Genomic DNA, 19780 nt, shown 5'->3' with positions numbered 1-19780 from the left:
TGGTGTCTCTCTGGAGACTAAGATGCGCCTGATACAGGACATGGTTTTTGCAATCACTTGTTATGCATCAGAGAGTTAGTTGGATAATGACTAGGGAGGACAGAAGGAGAATTGATGCCTTTGAGCTGTGGTGCTGGAGAAGAGTATTGAATGGACTGCCAAGAAAACAAACAGATTCATCCTAGAGAGGGTTAAACCAGGCTACTCTTTGGAGGCAAGGATTCTGGGGCTTCGCCTGACATACTTTGGACATGTTGTAAGGAGAGACAGGTCTTTAGAGAGGGACATCATGCTGGGTAGAGTGGAGGGACAGCGCAGGAGGGGAAGACCCTCTATGAGGTGGATTGATTCAGTGACTGGGGTAATCAGGATGGGTGTGTCAGAGACTGTGACTAGCACAGGATAGAGCAGGGTTTAGGGCTGTTGTGCATAGGGTCGCTATGAGTCGCAAACGACTTGACGGCACATAACAATAACAACAACATTTATTCCATAGGCCAAGGGAGTCCATGTTTGGTTCCATTTTGTCTCTTAATGATCCTTATGGTTTAGGATTTTAGCTCTAGGTCTCTGTTCTACCTGGAGTTGATTTTTCTGTATGGTTTGAGATGTGGATCCTGTCAGTTTTCTGCAAGTGGATGTCCAGTTTTGCCAGCACCATTTGTTGAAGAACTTGTCATTTCTGCATTGGAGAAGTTTGTTTCCTTGTCAAATACCAACTGACTGTAAGTAGATAGGTTAATTTCTGGGTTCTCAATTCTATTCCATTGGTCTGTATGTCAATCATTGTATTGATATTAATATTAATATTAATATTAATATTAATATTAATGCTATTTTGAATTCAAGGAGTACTGTGTATCCCACTTTTTACACTGTATCTCTCCTAGGCAGCATATTGATGGGGTTTGCTTTTTAATCCATTCTGCTACTCTGTTAATTCATGTGTTTAGCTATTCATATCTAGTGAGTTTATTGATAGGACAGGTTTGTTTGCGTTTTTTTTTGCTATTTTACTGCACTCCTTTTTCTGTTGTTACTTACTGTTTACTTTGGTCTACCCAGTTTCCTCTGCTGTCTCTGTGTAAAGGACTTACCTTAGTATTTCTTGTATAAGTTGTTTTCACAAATTCCTTAAGTTCCTGCTTTTATGCAGATGACTTAATTCCTTCTTCATATATAATGGACAGCATTCCTCAGTTTGGATCCTAGGCCAGCAATTTTCTTCTAGCTTTCTGTATACACCATTCCATTGTCTTCTTCTTTGCTTAATTTCTGCTGAGCCTAATTGGTTCTCCTTTGTAGGTGACTGTTTTTCTCATGCTGCTTTTAATAGTCTATTATTGTCTTTGATTTTGGATAAATTGACTATACTGTCTTGATGTTTTTATTTTGCAATTTAGTCTGTTTGATGTTTACTGAGCTTCTTGAATATCTGTTTCTTTGTTTTGTTATGGTGCCTGGAAAATTTTCTTCTAGTTCCTCTTCTACAATTTTCTCATTGCTGTTTTACTCTTTGTCTGTTCTGGAATTCCAGTCATGCATACGCTGTTTCATTTGATGTCATCCCACATTATTCTAATATTTTCTTTATTTTCATTCTGCCTTCTTTCTGCTTCTCTGCTTTACTTTCTGCTAATTATCATTTACGTTCTTCTACCTTACTGACTGTCACTTCCATCTTTTCTATTCTCCAACATGTTGAAAATTTCTGAAGTTTTGATCTTTATTTGCTGGGTTGTATTTCCATGCTTTTCTAAAGTTTCTAGTATTGTGCTTATTGTACCATCTCTTTTTGCAGTGAGACATTGTTTGCTTTAATTCCTGTACCTCTTTACTTAAAGTTTCAACTCTTTCTTCGATCATTTATAACTTCTTTAGTACCAGTCGTTGGAACTCCATGTTGGTATATTTCTTCTGCCTTCCTGTCTCAAGGGTAGTCATTGAGTCTGCACACTGGTCTCCTTCTTTAGGAAAAGGCTTGTTTTGTTTATTGATGATGTTTGATCCTGCCTGTTGCTTAATATTACATGAAGTTCTTGGTATGTGTGAGGCAGATTCTGTTGTTTCTGTGTAGATAGCTGTCAGTTCCTTGACTTTATGAAGGTGTTAGTAGAGTTGCAGATTCTAAGCGTTACCCCTGATTTCGTTTCCTAGTGGCAATCTTCCTTGCTAGTCTCTTGTGGTTAGTTCTGTTTCCATTTTCTATGGTAAGCTTCTCCTTGGTTGTCCTTGGAAAGACAGGGAGCTGAGATTTCTTCTGTTGTCCAACTGTGGTGGGCCCACTTCTTTATCTCTGTCCTGTAGTTTGATGGGAGGGGCTGTTGCCCCAAGGAGTTGACAGATTTGAGTGTTTCTGCCTTTGTCCTCTCCTGGAACACTTTCCTCTTCAAATCTCAGTAGGTCGGTGCTTACTGTGTACAAAAACTCAGGGGAGCTGGCAAAGTCCCAGGAATGTTGCTCAGGACCCTTTTCTTCTCAAGTCTTGGTGCTAGATGTACCTGTGTTCTTTCCTGCAGCTGAATCTCAGGAGCTCTTTTTCCCTTAGCAGACAAAGCCAGTGGAGAGCTGGGAAAGTCCCAGGAATGCTCCCCCAGACATGAAAGCCTCCTGTCTGAGTGGTCAGTTGATCCTTGAGTAAGATCCTTGAGTAAGGAAAGTTCCTAGCTGAACAGTGCAGCCCATAGGGTGCTCCACTCTCTACCAGCTGAGGCAGCACAGATTCCCAAGTGGCTCACATGTGGCAGAACTCTTTCCTCACTGCTGGCTGGACCCTGGTATTGACCGGCTTGTAGAGGCAGGCTAAAATATACTTTCCAAGTTATTTAAGTGTGTTTAGCTATTTTTCTTATACCATCGTAATAATTCAAGATTTTTCCTAAAAAACATATTTTTTAGTAGCATACTTCTCAAGTTTTCATATTGCATGAGTTAATTGTCCAAGAAGTACTCATATTCTCAGTTTTTTCAACCAGGAAAAGTAGACATTTTAAAAATTACAAAGCAAGAAAGTAAGAAATGAGACCACATTTCAAAGTATCAGGGTTTATTTCCAGATTTAGAACTGGTATTAGTAATTTTTCTGTTGTGGAACAGTTAACTTGAAACTTGATATACTGGCTTGAACCTTATCAGTGTTAAGTCAGAAATATCTTTGAGATATTTTGAAAGATACTGAAAAGTATCTTTGAGGGCATAAATTAAAATTTCACAGTTATCGGAAATCCACCAATTCTGGTCAACTGTTAAGTTAATAACAGCCATCTGGGCACTGCTTTGTGGGCGAGCAAGTTCACATACATTAGCCTGCCATCTGGCTGCATGGGGAGCATCTAACTGTTAAAAATCTCTTTCATTACTAAATGTAAGCTGTCAGAAATTGGTAAAAAAAGAATGTATATGATGTATATATATTTCAAATCTAAACTTTCTTTTTGTATCTTTGCTATTTCTGTATATATTTAATTTCCTTTTTTTCTGCCCCCAGCCCAAAACAGCTAAGTCAGCACACCCAAAGTCAAAAGAGAGTGATGAAGCTCACCGATCTAAAAATGACAGACCAGCACGGTAAGCTGACACCTGGAAATGAGAGTGTGGAACTTTACTGAGAAGTGTGTTTGATTTATGAAGAAATGTGGAAATATGCAATCATAAGACATGATACCATGTTTTGGAAGTTTATTCTGAAACTTTATTTTCAGTTTTAAGTTAAGTTTACACATGACAATTTTACTGATTTATAGGGGAGGATGTATTGTTTTGTTAGGACAAGTCCTACATCTGAACTTTATGGATTTGGTCACCCTACTTAGAAAAGGAAGGAGAGAAACTGCTTTTTTAAGTGATTTTTCAAGTTTTAAATTTTACTGTAATTTCTAAATTTCACATTTCTACAGGTTTCATGTTCACACTTTTGTATACCTGTCATTCACACCTGTTCAGATTCCTTTTTTGTGTGTGCATCTCAGTGTTCTAGACAGATATTTTCTTGAGCCATTTATGATCATCTAAATCCCACAAGAACAAATAGCTGTAGAAGAGGTAGATGTACTTTTTGACTTCTTTCAAGCAGCCTTCAGCCATAGTAACAGAAGGCCTGTTGTCTTTCCAGGGTAAGTTGCCAGTATTTAAATCTCTAGGCAAGTAAATGCATCCTTTTTTAGTTGCCTTCAAAAGAAAAAACAATTAAAATAGGAAGTTAGACAATACTAAGAAGAAAAAAGAAAAAGTAACATTAAATCTGACAATTTCAAAACGTAATTGTTAAAACCTAGAATTTCAGTTCAGATTACTAACAAGATATTTATTAGTTATTTATATTTTATCTCAAACTATAGACCCTCTTTTTGCCACTAATGTCCCACACTTAGGCTACCAGAGCATTCTTTACTATTAATTTATTTAGTGACTTAAAAAGTCATGCTATAGTAAAGTTAAGGATTTTCAGAAGTCAGAGATAGAGTCTTCAAAAAATTGTATCTGGCTTGCCTGGTAAACAGAAGTATAATGCAGAAAGCAGTATAATCTCTCGTTATGCTACAGTTACTCCTCAGAGCTGTTTGTTAAGTTGATGCCAGACATTTTTTTAAAACACATTTTAGAACCACATAGTTTTATATTTCTTAAATCTTTACAGACCAAATAAAATAAGCAATTTACCTGTTTTGGTTTTAAATCGTTTGCATTTCTTTTTTATAAAGCAAATGAATACATATAATCTTTAGGATTATTTTGCAATCTTCCACATTCTTAGGCTCTTTAGACCTTCAGACTGGGTCCTAACTGAAGTCACAAGCACATTGCTAGAATATAATAAAACTCAGATGCATTGCCAAAGAGCCATAACTGGCTCATAACTGACTCTTTGTTCATTTTCAGATTGTAAGGTGTTTAGGAAGGCATTGTCTATCTTTCAACCACAGAGTAACTAGTAGATTGAACTGCCAGAGAGACTTGACCTTTGGTTAGCACAGTGACTCTTGACAGATTATGCCATCAGAATTCTTTATGCCAGCCTGTACTAACATATTTGACATATTGAAAGAATACCCTTAAAAATATTTGGCAAAGTGAAAGAATGAATAGTGAAATGATCCTATATTTTAAAAAATTACTGTTTTGTTTTGCTTTTTATCTTACCAGGAATACATGTCTTTTTAATACCAGTGAAGAAAGTGTGTATTATGATAAAAGTGAATACAGTTTTTATTATGAAATATTTTCTTAATACAAAGTCAGAGTTTATGAAATTGTAGCTGTCCAGTAGAGATAATTTTAGCATTATTCTTTCTGGTTAGAATCTGTTCCTTTGTTCACAGCGAGTCATGTCATCTGCAGAGAGAGGATTTTAAGGATTGAGAAATATGGAGCTTCCCAGGTCAGGAAGTTGATTCATTTGCAGCAAGTTCTGTGTACTTAGTGTATAAATATTCTAGAGGGAAAGCAAATCCTCACTCATGCCCATCTTAAAGCATTTATGGTGCAGAAGTTAAATTCTCCATTTAGTATAGTACTTTCTACTCTAAGGAAATAGAGAACTAGTTTCCAATCTAAATTAATTTTAAACATTTGTAATTAAAAATCTTTAAGTTTCTATGTTGTTGTACCAGTGGAATTGTCCAGCAACTAACAACTCACGGCTTTTAAGTCAGAATCGACTCAGCTCGTTTGTCCATCAGGTTTTCAGGGTCTCTAAATTGCACTAATGGAGATTGCCTGTCTTTTCTGTGGAGCAACTGGTGGATTCGAGCCACCTGCCTTTGGGTTTGGATGTGCAGTTTCTTACTGCTAGGCTTCTGAAACTCCCTGAATATTAGTAATACTACTTACTTATCTTTTTTTATTTTTAGAAAATTTTGTAAATCTTGTTTAGGTAAGCATTTTTACAAATTTGAAATCTATCTCTACTGACTCATTCATCAAGTATTTATGGAGCACTCTATAAAAACTCAGAACTTGGATAAACAGCAGTATCCTAGCATGAACTGATCATAAAGTTTATAATCTGACTATAAATTATACAAACAATAATTATGATCCTGTTAAATGCAGTAGATGAAAAAGTCCAGGGTGCTATGAAAGCATGAGTCAACATCTAATCTAGTCTAGGTCTTGTGGGAAGGCTTTTTGAAGAAGTGTCTTTCTAATTGAATTCTGAAGTCTGATTGGCTATTTCATCAGCATAAACATGCATTTTATTTCACAAGGACAGTAAGAATTTATTCTAATTACATAATAAGCTACTAAACAACTATTGGTTAAGGATGATTTTTTTCCCCATCTTTAGATATTTTGGAACAACCATTTCCACTGCAACACAATCATTTAATAAGACCTCTAGAAGAAATTAAGTTCAACTTTGTTTTTTACGCAACCAAACACTAGCCAGAATAGCACTGAGAAAACTGAGGACATTCCTGGTTGATTTCTTACTCATCATGTGGAGATCTTAGAGAATTTACTGGTGTCTTTTCTTTGCAACTTGGACATCTTTGGCCAATATGATGAGTTGTTGGAAAACAGAAATCATGGAACTTTCTTTTTTAACCCTTCTCAACTCTTTATCTTTCTGGTTCTTTATGTATTAGAGTTACTGATTCTTAGAGTATTCTCTTGAGCTGAAATTATTATATCCTTATGTTGATGTCTTCCAAATACTCTTCAGAATTCATTTAGAAATGTTGTCGTCTTCAATTAGTAAAAGGTTTGATTAGAAAGCCTTCTTGCACATGCCCAAGAAGCACGTTTATTAGAGTTTTGGTATTTCGGGGGTTGATTCCCTAATAAAGCCAGTGAAAGAGTAAAGGACTAAACTTCACTACCCTAGTTCTAGTATTTACGAGCTCTGGGGTGTAATCTATAGCATCCTTTGATGCTTACTTAAACCAATTAAAAGTGGTTAAGTCTGCCAGTTGTAATCACCAGCTGCTCCAAGAGAGAAAGATGGGCAGTATGGTCCCTTACACTTAAAAGTCTTTTCTGAGACTTACAGCCTTCAAAACCTGATGAAGGACCACCACAAGTCAGCACTGACACATTGGCAAGAAGGTCTGGTTTGAAGTAACTTGTTTAGCCATTTGTTTTTATTAACTTTAAAATGATTTGTAGTAAATATTTAAAAAGGAAAGAAGAAGCCACACTATTTGCTATGTTCATGTTAATTATATTTGTATAACAAATGCATTAAAATGCTTGCCCAGATAACATTATAAAGTAATAAACCCATAGACTCTCATGTGTATTTCACCCCCCTGGGAATACACAATCTTTTTAGTATATATTTTGTTGGATTCAGATTTTCTAGTAATAAACAAAAAGAAGGCACTTTTTAAAAGAGAATATATAGTTAAGATAATTGCACTGTTTCCCTGTGCAGTTTGAACTCTGGCTCTGTCACTTGGGAACTGTGTGGATTTGAACAGATCTCTTATTTCATATAATCTAACCTAACCGTAAAATAAACTTACAATAGAAATCATGTAGATTTGTTTTGAAAGTTAAGTGAGAGAATGTATATAGAGCCCAACGTGTAGTCTGTGAGTATGTATATTTGTATGTATGTATATGTTGTTGTTAAGTGCTGTTGAGTCGTAGACAACTCTTAGCAACCCTATGAACGAAAGACTTCAACACCTTTTTAACTTTCATTGTTTCTGCACGTTCATACAGTTTCTGGAGGCAAGTTATTTCAGAAGTGGATGCCACTCCTCCTTCCACACTTGTTTTAATCTAGGAGCTCTACCAAACACTGTCCACTATGGGTAAACATTATCACGTTTGGCACATCACTGTCACAGTGTTTAGCATTACAGCAACCACGAGTTATCTCTGTACAGCAAATGAACAGACCAGTGCTATTTAACTGTTTTTGGTCAAACGTTCTTCTAAGTGGTATAGATTAAAACAAACTTGGAAGCAGGAGTGTCATTTACTTCTGAAATAGCTTGCCTCTGGACTTGGAGGACTTTGAGTATATCATATGTTAGGATATTCTTAATTTGTATGTTAAGTTTGCATCCCATGCTGTAATCTTTTAGGGATGGGTTGTGGGTGTGTATATGTGTGTATGTGTGTGTGGTTATTGTTACGTACTACTGGAATTGGCTCATAGGTGACCCTTCAGTAGATTTTTAAACTATAAATTGAATGTGAAGAGATTGCCCATCTTTCTCCAGTAGAGCAGCTGATGAATTCAAACCACATAAATATGTGTTAGAATATTCTTAATATGTATATTATGTTGACATTGTAATCTTTTACATACTAAATGCCCACTGAAACACACTTAATTGTTTTAGAGCAAGCAAAACATATATTCTTTGATGTCACAGCTTATTATACTCAGCTTTCCACACCTGACAATATGTGTGTATTCCCGGTTGTGTTTATGATAACACAGAATATCCTACCATATACTTCCTTTAACCTCACCTGGCCCACACTTGAGTACTAAATGTGAATACACCTTTGGGAAGCAACTACAAAAGATCATACACTTGAGAGGTTTAGTTTTTCATCTTCATAAATGCTAAATATTTGCATAAATATATATTAAATTATTGAATTAATAAAAAGTTCATTAACATTTTCCCAATGTGTTTTGGATTTTTATGGGGTTTTTTTCCATAAAAACCTCACAGAAGTATTGCCCTATCACTAAAAGTCGGCTCTGCCACCTAGTGGGTAAAGAGCTTAACTCACAAATTTTTATGTTGGCCTAAATTCTCTCTCCTTGCCTCACATTCCTACCCTTGTTTTCTTGCTGCTGCTTCCACTTTTTTTTAAAAATTACATTTCTCTTTATCAACCCTTTCCTTTCCTCCTTAATTTTTTTCTTGGAAAAATTTATGAAAACAAAGCATTGGAGGTTTTTTCCCAGTTTTTAAATTTATTTTATTTATTCTCATTTCTCTAGCCCATAGCACAATGCTTGGCACATATTACGTTTTTAAAAAAGAATCCTTTTGCTGAAATATGTAGGTCAAAACAAATGTGTAACAAGGTAAAATAATTGTTGAGAGGTCTGGTGACTTTTTAGGAACAGTTCTTCAAAATGTGTTTTTTACAGTTTGTTCTAATGAGAGGTGGAATTCCAGTGCAATTTACAGCCTCTGAAAACCTGCTGGAGGATCAGCTATGAGTGGTTCTGACTTGATGGCAGTGAGTTGAGTTTGGATTTCTTAGAATGTCTTTTTAAACTCTATTTTTTCCTTTAGGCCTCCACCCCCTGCCATGGCAGAGGATGACGATTTGGATTACTCTCATTTTACAAACCAGCATAATTCCACACGCCATTTCTCAAAATCAGAATCCTCTCATAAAGGTAAGAATCTTGTCATAAAAGCCAAGTTTCATGATCTTTATAATCTTAATACTGTGGTTTTAAAAAAATATCAAATTCTTTGTTAAACTGAACCAAAATTTTTGTAAAGTGAAAAAAAAAGATGATAGATAAAAAGATTTTATAGATAAACAGGTAATATACCTTCCTAGTACTTTCACCTCTGTTATTCAGCTATAAATTGAGGGAGTTGGGAAAGGAGAGGAAAGAGTAAAAAAGATCACTTTACATTATTATCATCTTTCCTTTCAACAGATTCTTATTTTTTATTTCCCTCAACAAAATCAGCTCCCCTCCAAAATAAAAATCAACCAACCAAAACACTTTAAAGGCAAGATTATCTGTGCATTTGCTTTTTACTTGGTACAGAGTTCACAGGTGTCATAAGACACTTAAAGGAAAATATACACACCTACCAACCCTACAAAAAACAGAAATAATCCTCAACCCTGAAAAATTGAACATTGGGCCACCTCTTTATTATTGGCTATTGTGTTCATTTACTCATCAGTCTGTTAATTAGAATAAAACAGACAAGCACACCATATAAAACTTTTCTACAGAATGAAAATTAGTTGAGAAAAATTTAGAGGCTCTGATTGGATGAAATCTATAATATGGAAGGAGTAGTCATTCAGGCTTGCTTTCCCAAGGAGAGCCAATTTCTTATGTCATAACATGAGAAAATGAAAAGGTAGTTTCTTGTGTTGATTTCCCAATTTAAAAAATAAAGATGATGCATATAATAAGTTTCAGGATTCTGAGGATTAAGTAAGATAAAAGCAGTTTGCATATTGAAATGAGACTAAATTGTATCAATTGATGAAGTGTAATTGTTATTTGAACTATTTTGAAGATTCCTTAGTTGAAATGTTTTATGATACTTTTCCATTTCTGTTAATAAACTTATAACATTAGAAATACTCCTTTCTTATAGTAAAAAGTTTTAAGGCAATGTCACCTCAAACCACTTACATCAGAATCTCTGGTTGGATGGCAACAGGCAGTAGTATTTTTTAAGAAGTTCATCTCCTTCTTGTGTCCCTCCACTGATAATTCTGAATTCATCAATGTTAACTTTAAACATAGAATTAATTTGATGTTATGAATAGTTCACCAAAACTGCTCAGTCATCACATTTTCTATTAGTTGGTGCCATCATCACTCTCTTGATTTACTTGGAAGTGGTGCTTCAAACCAATAATTCTACCTGGTTTTGGTTTAGTCATGGCTAAGGAATCAAAACTGAAGCAAAGCCCAAATTGTTAAAAGTGGAGTGAACAAGAATGGCAAAATTATATCTTGAAGCTCTGTAAGCAATTTAATTTCTCTTTTAAAAAAACAAGGGTAGTATATGTGTTCACCTCAGCCAGATCTTTTCTCTGTCAAATATTCAGCTACTTCAGCAAGGTACCAAGAAAAAAAAATTCACCTAATATAGTCAAGGAACTATATAAGAAACAAAGCTTAAAAAATAAAATAGAAGCCAACATCATTCTCAGTGGAGAAAGACTAAAAACATTTATCTTGCAAGCAGGAACCAGACAAGGATGCCCACTGGCACCACTTCTGTTCAGTATTGTGTTGGAAGTGCTTGCTAGGGCTGTATGCCAAGAGAAGGAAATAAAAGGCATCCAGATCAGCAATGAAATGGTTAAACTATTGCTATATGCAGATGATATAATAGTATACACAGAAAACCCCAAAGATTCAACAAAAAACCTGTTAGAGCTAGTAGGCGGATTTGGTAGAGTGGCAGGATATAAGATCATTATCCAAAAATCACTGAGTTTCCTCTGTAGTAACAAAGAGAACTCAGAAAAGGACATCAAGAAACCAATGCTATTTACAGTAGCCAGCTACAAATTGAGATACTTGGGAGTAAACCTAACTAGAGATACAAAAGACCTGTTGTTGCATCTGACAAGCTGAAGGCTGGGCAGCTTAGAGACCCCTCCCATCTACCCCAGGTAATCGAGGAAGAAAAAAACCGCCAGACATTCGTTCCGGCTGGCTGCACAGAGGAAGGGGTAGGCATCTGACAAGCTGACGGCTGGGCAGCTTAGACAAAATACCTATACAGAGGAAACCACAGAGCATTTCTGCAAGACACAATAAAACCCCTAAAGAAATGGAAAAACATACTCTGTTCATGGATAGGAAGACTCAGTATTGTAAAAATGACAGTCCAACCCAAAGCAGTCTATGTGTTTAACACAGTCCCAATCCAGATACCAAGTTAATTTTTCAATGAGATTGAAAGGGAAATTGTCAAGTTTATTTAGACAAGCAAGAGACCCCCTGAATAAACAAAATACTTCTGAAAAACAAAAATGAAGTGACAGCACTCCCTGACCTCAAAACCTACTATACAGCAGTGGTTGTCAAAACAGCATGGTACTAGTACAATGGCAGGCACATAGACCAGTGGAACAGAATTTGAACCCAGAAACAGACTCAGCTATCTATGGTCAACTGATATTTGACATGGAAATAAAACCTGTCAAATGGGGTAATGACAACTCTTCAACAAATGGTGCTGGCAAAACTGGACTGCTACCTGCAGAAAGCTGAAACAGGAGCCACATCTCACATCAGACACAAAAATCAACTCAAGGTGGATCAGAGACCTGGGAGTGAAGCCCCAAACCATAACATTCATAAGAGATAAACTGGGATCAAGCTTAGAAGACCTAGTCTGTGGTATAAAGAGACTGCCAAATACAGCCAGAAATGTACGATCTGAAGAGGATAAAATTGAAGAATGGGACCTTCTAAAGATTAAATCCCTGGGTGCATCAAAAATTCTTTCCAACAGGGTGAAAAGAAAACCTACCAACTGGGAACAAACATTTGGCAATACCAGCTTACACAAGAATCTCATAATGAAAGTTTATAGAATACTCCTGGGCTTCCACAAGAAAAAGACTGATAGTCCAATTACAAAGTGGAAAAAAACATGTTAAGAACTTTCACAGAGGAAGATATTTGGATGGTCAACAGATACATGAAGAAATGTTCAAAATCAATGGCAATAAGAGGAGATGCAAATCAAACCCACAATGAGACACTATTTCACTCCAGTAGCAGTGGCAAGTTTAAAAGGACAACAAGCAATAAATGTTGGACAGGATGTGGCAAGATAGGAACTTTCATACATTATTGATGGGATTGTACAATGGTACAACTATTCTGGAAGGCAGTTTGGTGCTTCCTCAAAGAGCTGAACATAGAAATTCCATGACCCAGCTATTCCACTGCTTGGAATATATCCTGAGAAAATGAGAACTGAGTCACAAATGCTGACTTGTACACCAGTGTTCATAGCAGCATTATTCACCATGACAAGAACATGGAAACAGCCCAGATGTCCAACCACAAATGAATGTATTGAGAAATTATGGTACCTTCACACAATGGAATACTATGCAAGCACACAAGTGCAATGATTTTGTAAATTATTGTCTAATTTGGGAGGGACTAGAGAGCATTATGCTGAGTAAACTGAGTCCCATAAGGACAAACACTGTATAAAAACATTATTGTATGGTAAAAAAGTAAAAAAAAAAAAAAGAAAAGACCCCCCCCCAAAAAAAAACCCCATTATTGTAGAATGAGGATCTAAGGCGGGGGAGGGTGAGGGGGGTGTGTGTGGAATTAATCATGGGGTTGCACAATTTGATGGGTGGGGGGTTAGGGAAATGGGAAGGAACTGGTGGGAGAAGCATTGTATTAAAAATTTGTAAACTAGTTTAATAAAAAAAGGAAAAATGTAAAATAGATTAAAAGAAACATAAATATAGTGAGAAGGGTAGACAAGCCATATTACTAGTACAAAGACAAAAAAGAAAAGATTAACTTTTCCACATCTGTCTAAGGACAGTGTTACTTTCTTTACATCTGTTAAAAAAGAGCTTCAAATTGATTCAGTTCTTTTCAGTTATGCCTAGTGATGTTAAAAATGGAATTGACTCACATTTTTAATATGATTTGAACCAGAAATGCTATCTGGAGTGGGAAAAATTACCAGTGAAACATTACTAGAAACTTAAATGCCCCCTTAGGAAATTAGAGCGGCGTGAGCGTTGCACTCCAATCATATTTTTTAACTGAGTCACAAAGAGTTGGGTCTGGCTCACAGATGGTGGCCAAACATGGCTGCTTTGAAATGTGTGTTGCTCTCTTGAGCCCTACTAAAATTCAGTCTTCAGAAGCAGGCCTTCAAAGGGGCACACTAGATTTCTTCCAAGTCTCCCATTCCAAGGCTTCAACCAGTACTTGTTCCCCTCTGGTTGTTGAAGTAGCTTATGTTTTACTTTCGAACTATGCATACATCATTTCATGGTAGATACCTTCCTGTCTTTGACAGAAATTGAATATATTATTAAAATAGAAGTCTTTATAGTTAAGAGTGAAACATAGAAATAGAGTTGAACTATATAGCGTAAGCAGTGACAAAACAACTGAGTTTCAAAGATTTTCACTTAAGTGTGTTTTCTTTTTTCCCCCCTCCCTCCCCATTGTCTTTCCAGGTTTTCATTACAAGCAGTAAAAATGTAGGATTCTTCTTGGAAATGGACTCACTGTAGCAAATATTACTGGATGATACAGAATGCATTTCACATTGAATTTTTCCTCCTATATTTACACCCCTGGGATTTCTCCTCAAGTGTGTTTCTGAACATAATTTGCATTTCAAATGTTTTGGTTATTCCTGATCACTTGGGCAGTACAAGAAACTATAGCATCTGAAATTTGGCCAAATCTGTGCTTCATATGCTTCCTGGAATATGGTCTTGAAGAGTTCTAGAAAATGCCTTCTTTGTTGGGATTGGAGTATTGCTACGTCGGATCTAGACTTTCTGTAGCAGTTAAATTTTTCTGAAGATGAATGATAAAAAAAAACAGTATTTAGAAGAAATGCAAATTAAAGAACAAAAGAATAGCTGTGTGTGTGCACGCACATGTGCACTACTGTATTGAATTGAAGGGCAGAACCTTTTTAATTTTGTATTTTGGAAAAAGGAAAAATAATCGTAAACATAATTTTTAAAAATTTGGAAATATCTGGAGTAGTTGAAATATATTAACCTATCTGCATTTTTGCACATGCTTATTAGTACTCTCGCAACAGTTGCCTAAATGCCATTCCAGTACTTTCTCTGTTGATACTTTATGAATAGCAGACTCACGTGATCGTGGTCTGTTTATTAGTATTTATTGCCTAAAATCTGATTCTACGGGGTGTTTGCTCAAATCTGTGCACAGTCAACTGCAAATTAAAAGAAGTTTGTATGCTTTTTCTCATTTTTAAACACTTAGAGAGCCCAGGGCAGTGGATGGAGTTGGAAGATGACTGTGTAGGTAGTGATGTCTCATGCACTGGTCATAGATGGATGTTTTCCTCTCACTTGGAAGACGTACTCTATTTGTAGGCCACCTTGGAATAGTTATTTGACTCATCGTCAATAATAGATTAATTCAAACTGAACTTGAAGTTGACATAGTGATTATTTAGGAGTGTATGGTTCTGTATTTGCTGTTGATACATAAGTATTATTGTTTTGGGTTTTTTTTTAAATACAAGATCTTTAAGGCTCTCCTTTATAAGAAATTTAGGGCTTTTGTTGACTTGCTAAGATCACGATAATGATTATTTTACCAAATTCTTTATTTAATCTAAGTACCAGGGAAATTCATGTTGCTCTGGTACCATAAATACTAGGATGCCATTAGTGACATTTTTTTACTTAGACTAGAGAAAAAGTTAAGGTTTTCTTTTCCCAGTGAGAAGTTACTCATTTTGGAGAAACATCTTTAGTTTCAATAGTTTTTTTTTTAATCCTATGAAAGCTGTCTAAGAGTTAAACTTTAGAGGAACGCTATAATCTAGAAATAAATAAGATGCTAAACACAATAGGAATTTGAGAGCTTACAATTAAATGAAGAATAGTAATCCTCATCTAAATTGGGAGGTCAGACTAAATGGAGAATGGATGTCACACAGCCTTAAGTCAAATTCCAGGGGCCAATCTCAACATCCAAAGCTTAGGCCACATGGACTTACAGTACTGCTATATTTTTCTTTATCTGCCCTGTGATTTTGCTTCATGTTTTTAACAGTTTTTAAGGTTATTGTAAAGAAAACTGTAGTGTATTTTTATTTGATAATTAGGCAAATGGACAACATCATTTGCGATATTTTTTATTTTATAAATGTTTATTTTTCTATCTTATAGAATGATGGGTTTTACTTAAAAAAAAAAAAATCTACATTTCCCTTGCTACTCCTGTGCTTCATCCTATCCTATTTATTACTGTAAAATGCTAGCTGAAGATATTTTATTCAGAAATGACCAGGCCATTTAAACTTGTCCCAATCTAGTGAGTTTCTGACCAAAGGTGGTTATTTCTCTCATGGTATCCAATTCAACATTTGTATTAAATACTTGTTAACTTGATGTTAGGATTTTAAAAGAGTAGTCTTTATTTATTTTTTTTTAAAGCGCACTTTCCCTATGAATATTAGAGATGAAAAATCAAACACAGTTAAATGTTACATTTTTTTCTCATTCATATAATGGAGTCATTTCTTTGACTTAGTAGACATAATGAACAATGGTATTTTAATGAACCTCCTAACCACTCTGCACTGTTTGTTTTTTAACTTGTCTTGCTTGTGTAGATGTCGAGGTGTTTCTATTTTACTCTTCTTCTGCTGGAACCCTGCCTTTTCATAGACACACCATGTCTTATGCTTTCTTATTATGATGTAAACCTATGTGTCTGGCCTCTGAAATGTCTTTTTTTATATAACTTTTCTGTTGAGGCCAGGCCTTATTAACACCTTAAGTTCCTGAATGAGCACAATGTGTTGTGAGGCTCCTTGTACACCAGCCCTCCTCCCCCCCCTTTCCCTTCTTCTAATTTTTCCAAGTTATTGCCTGGAAAGAAGGTTGGATAAGATCAGATGAAATATTCTGATTTTTTTTTAAAAAAAGAAAAAAGACCAATGTTTAAACCATTGCTAAACATTATTTTATGATGTGACAAGATAGTTGCTACACATTATCCTTTAAAAGAACATTGGCAATTTTATAAAGTGACTTTGCATACCATTGAATTGGCTTTCAAGAGACTTTATAGCAACGAGCAGCATACTAATGAACTGTACAAAAACAAGCCAATCTAATGGTTTTTCATAACAATGGAGGCATCTATATTAGAATATATCTGTGGTGTGTGTGTGTATATGTGTACATACACATATATATAGATCACTATTCAGTAGAAGCATCTTTTTCAGAATGGGAGAGGTCTCTTGGATTTACATGAACATACTCCAAAAGGTGTGATGTTGGGTGTATGTAACACTGTATTCACTCTAGAAAATTCTAAATGCAAGCTGTTTCCCTTTTTCTCCACTGTGTGGCCTGCAGCTGAGCTACATGATGAGGACAATTCTTTGCTGTCCACTCCTTTCCCTCAGTGTAATGATAGCTTAGTATTAAATAGTTAGCTTTTAACAGAAAGCTATTTTTCTTTAATACTGTCAATGTCTTTTTCTAAATTTTTTTCTTGTGCCAAATTGTACTTTAAACACTTGCTATAATATGGTGCATTCAGTTTACCATGTAAGTGGTTAACTTTTTAGGGCCTTGATATTTCTTTAGTATTGCCTTTGTATAAGACTCTTTTTGGGGAATACCAATGTCATTTAGTCAATGATGCTCTTCTTGAAACATCTCTCAGGCTGTGCTGATTTGTTATAAGACCTTAGCCTGATAATAGAGACCCCTGTGTGCACACCCGTCTAGAGGACAGACAACAGAGCATGCAGCCACATTTTCTTTTCCCTTCAGAAGAACAGTATTTGTATATGGAGTGTTAGTATTAAGAAGCGACAATGTTCAGAAAGATTTCACTGTACATACTGTGCCGTATTCTGATAACCTAGACTAGAAATAATCATCAATAATAAATTTTTCAAGCCAAATTTTTCCAGCAAAAGTGGGTAAAAAAGTTATTTTAAAGTCCTTTGCCCCTGACTTACTGCTCATCATCAGAAAAGTAACTATAAAATAGTCACATTTTCTCCTGAATCAGATGGTGCCTGTGAGCCTTAAAGCCATATCTTCTTCTGTTACTATTGATGGATTTTTGTCCCCTTCTGCCTCTTAGCCTGAAATAGGCAATAGGACATCGAGAAATAAACCAGAGATTGTCCTGGTAACACTGTTTGGGACACAGTGTCATTAAAATGCTTGGTAGAAGAATCTCTTATCCATGATGGTATTTCATACTAAAAAGTCAAGGACTTTTGCTGCTCCTGGCGTTTAATAAAGCATTAGAAATTCTGATATTTAATTCTAAAGAAATCAAGAGGAAAGGGAATACTAGGAAATGACACTTCTCAGTAACTTTTCTGATGAGCCCTGCACTTTGTTAGCAATGTCTGTGACAAACAGTATTGCCTTAAATTAATGTGATCCGACCAAGGTCAGTGTACTGTACTTCCTATGTGTAAATGCCACTCCATTCTCCACAGAGACATAAAGTTCACAGATCCCTGAGCATTCTTGTCATCGGGAGCTTTGGACGTCCCCTCCCACTGAGTGATGACTAGCCTATGATATTTATAGACATTACTTCAAGTTGCCTGATAAACATATAAAAGGAACCCTAGTGATACAGTGAATAAGCATTCAGCTGTGAACCCAAAAGCCCAGTCTGAACTCACCAGCAGCTTTGCAGGAGAATGATAGGACAATATTCTTGGTTTTGCAATGCAGCAACTCTGGCTTTTCAGGGTTTTAGGTCAACCTATGAGTGAGCTGTGACTAGCAAGGCTGGTAAAAGAAAAGGAGAATTTGCTTCACATTAGGTGATCATTTCCTGGATAGTAGAGAGCTGATTGTCTAGCTTTTCTATAATGACTGTGCAGAAGGTATTTCCAAAGGCTATACTGTGCAGTGAAGACATCCAGACTGATTGTAAGAAATTTCACCAACATCCTTGTGCACTGACGGGCTTAGCATTCACAGCAGCAAAAAAGGGAAACCAAACAAAACATCGACGTTTACTTGAAATGAGAAATTTGTTTATTTGAAGAATGTTTCTATTTAATTACTTTCAAGAGAAAATGAACTAATTTTCTCAGGAAAATTTCGCTGTAAATGAGACACCATACTGGTTTTTAAGGTTCTTGATGATGCCACATAGTAATGTAATCACAGAGTAGTTGGTTTGAGTTGTGTGCATATCTGTCTTAAAAATCGTTCTCCTTCTCTGTATGTGTATGTGAACACCACCTTGGTCCATGTTCCTAATAGGTTTAATATGTTTATTTCACATTATCATAGCAAATTAGAAAATGTTTGGGTGGTTTTTCTTTTTCCACTTTTTAAACCATTTTCATAGCACAGGGTGGTTTCATAGCACATATGCTGGTTTCAGCATTTCAGATGAGGGAATATTATCCTCATATCCATCACTGAGGATCATATGTAAAAATTAGAATTGGAGGAAAAATGAATGGCATCCGCCTCATAAAAGATCTAGTATTAAGAACAGCAGAGAGGTGACAGTTGAATGAGTCTACAGTATGACACGTCATGTACTTAGGGTTTTGTTTTTTACCAAATTTCAGATTAAATTAATTAGTAAAGTAGAAGACACCGCCAGCAAGATGGATTGACAGCTGTGACTGCAGCAATGTCTCAGGTGTGTCAGAAATGATGAGGATGGCCCAGGAGAGGACAGGGTGCAGGTCTGTTATTCATGGGGTCACTGAGAGTCATACTTGACAGCATGTCACTACATGAAGGTGTTGAATTTGCCTAGGGGATTTTAATGTCAAAATTTGTATATTTTTGAGTGAATCATTGCCTCTGAAACTCCAGCAAGTTATCTATGTATATTAGTTCATAAAAACTGAAACCAAATGTCTGTTCAGGAAAAGCTATGTTTTACCTGCCTTTCAAAGGTAGTGGTCCAGTGTTCATTTAATAAAGTAGTAAGTAATGGAGAGGAACCCTGATGACACAGTGGATAAGCTCTTAGCCGCCCACTGAGAAATATTAGTTCATATCTACCAGGGGGCTCTGTGGGTATCTGCTTCCATAAATATTACAGCCTAGAAAATTCTATGGGGTAGTTCAGCTCTGTCACATGGGGCCTCTGGTTAGTTAGAATCTTGATGGTACCTAAAAACGTTATGTAGATATAAGGGTTAAGGTAAAATATGACAGTCTAAGTTGACAACTTCCTTTAAAGGTGTTTCTTCTAAGAGAAATTCATTCTAGCACAGTGTTATTTTGAAAAGGTGCTGATTTAGAAAGTATGTATCAGTCAAGTTGCTCAGGAAATGGAGGTGGTGTTCTCATTTGTGTCATAATTTGGAGAAGTGGTCTCGTCAGAGGCAGATACCACACAGTGCTC

At 35.9% G+C, this 19780-nt stretch overlaps 1 protein-coding gene across 1 annotated transcript in view; it reads left to right on the top strand.

Annotated features, from left to right (window-relative positions):
- LOC102873568 (trichohyalin-like) overlaps positions 1 to 19780 on the top strand; it is a 189232-nt gene that overhangs the window by 36632 nt on the left and 132820 nt on the right. Inside the window, exons 10-11 of the mRNA XM_006897071.1 lie at positions 3488 to 3567; positions 9216 to 9322. Of these exons, the coding sequence (XP_006897133.1) occupies positions 3488 to 3567; positions 9216 to 9322 (187 nt within the window). The remainder of the gene's footprint in view (positions 1 to 3487; positions 3568 to 9215; positions 9323 to 19780) is intronic.

This window comes from Elephantulus edwardii, unplaced genomic scaffold (genome assembly GCF_000299155.1).
Source record: "Elephantulus edwardii isolate Elephantulus edwardi_28Jun2011 unplaced genomic scaffold, EleEdw1.0 scaffold00199, whole genome shotgun sequence".
Classification (NCBI taxonomy): Eukaryota; Metazoa; Chordata; class Mammalia; order Macroscelidea; family Macroscelididae; genus Elephantulus; species Elephantulus edwardii.
This window is presented reverse-complemented; position numbering and strand designations above follow the sequence as displayed.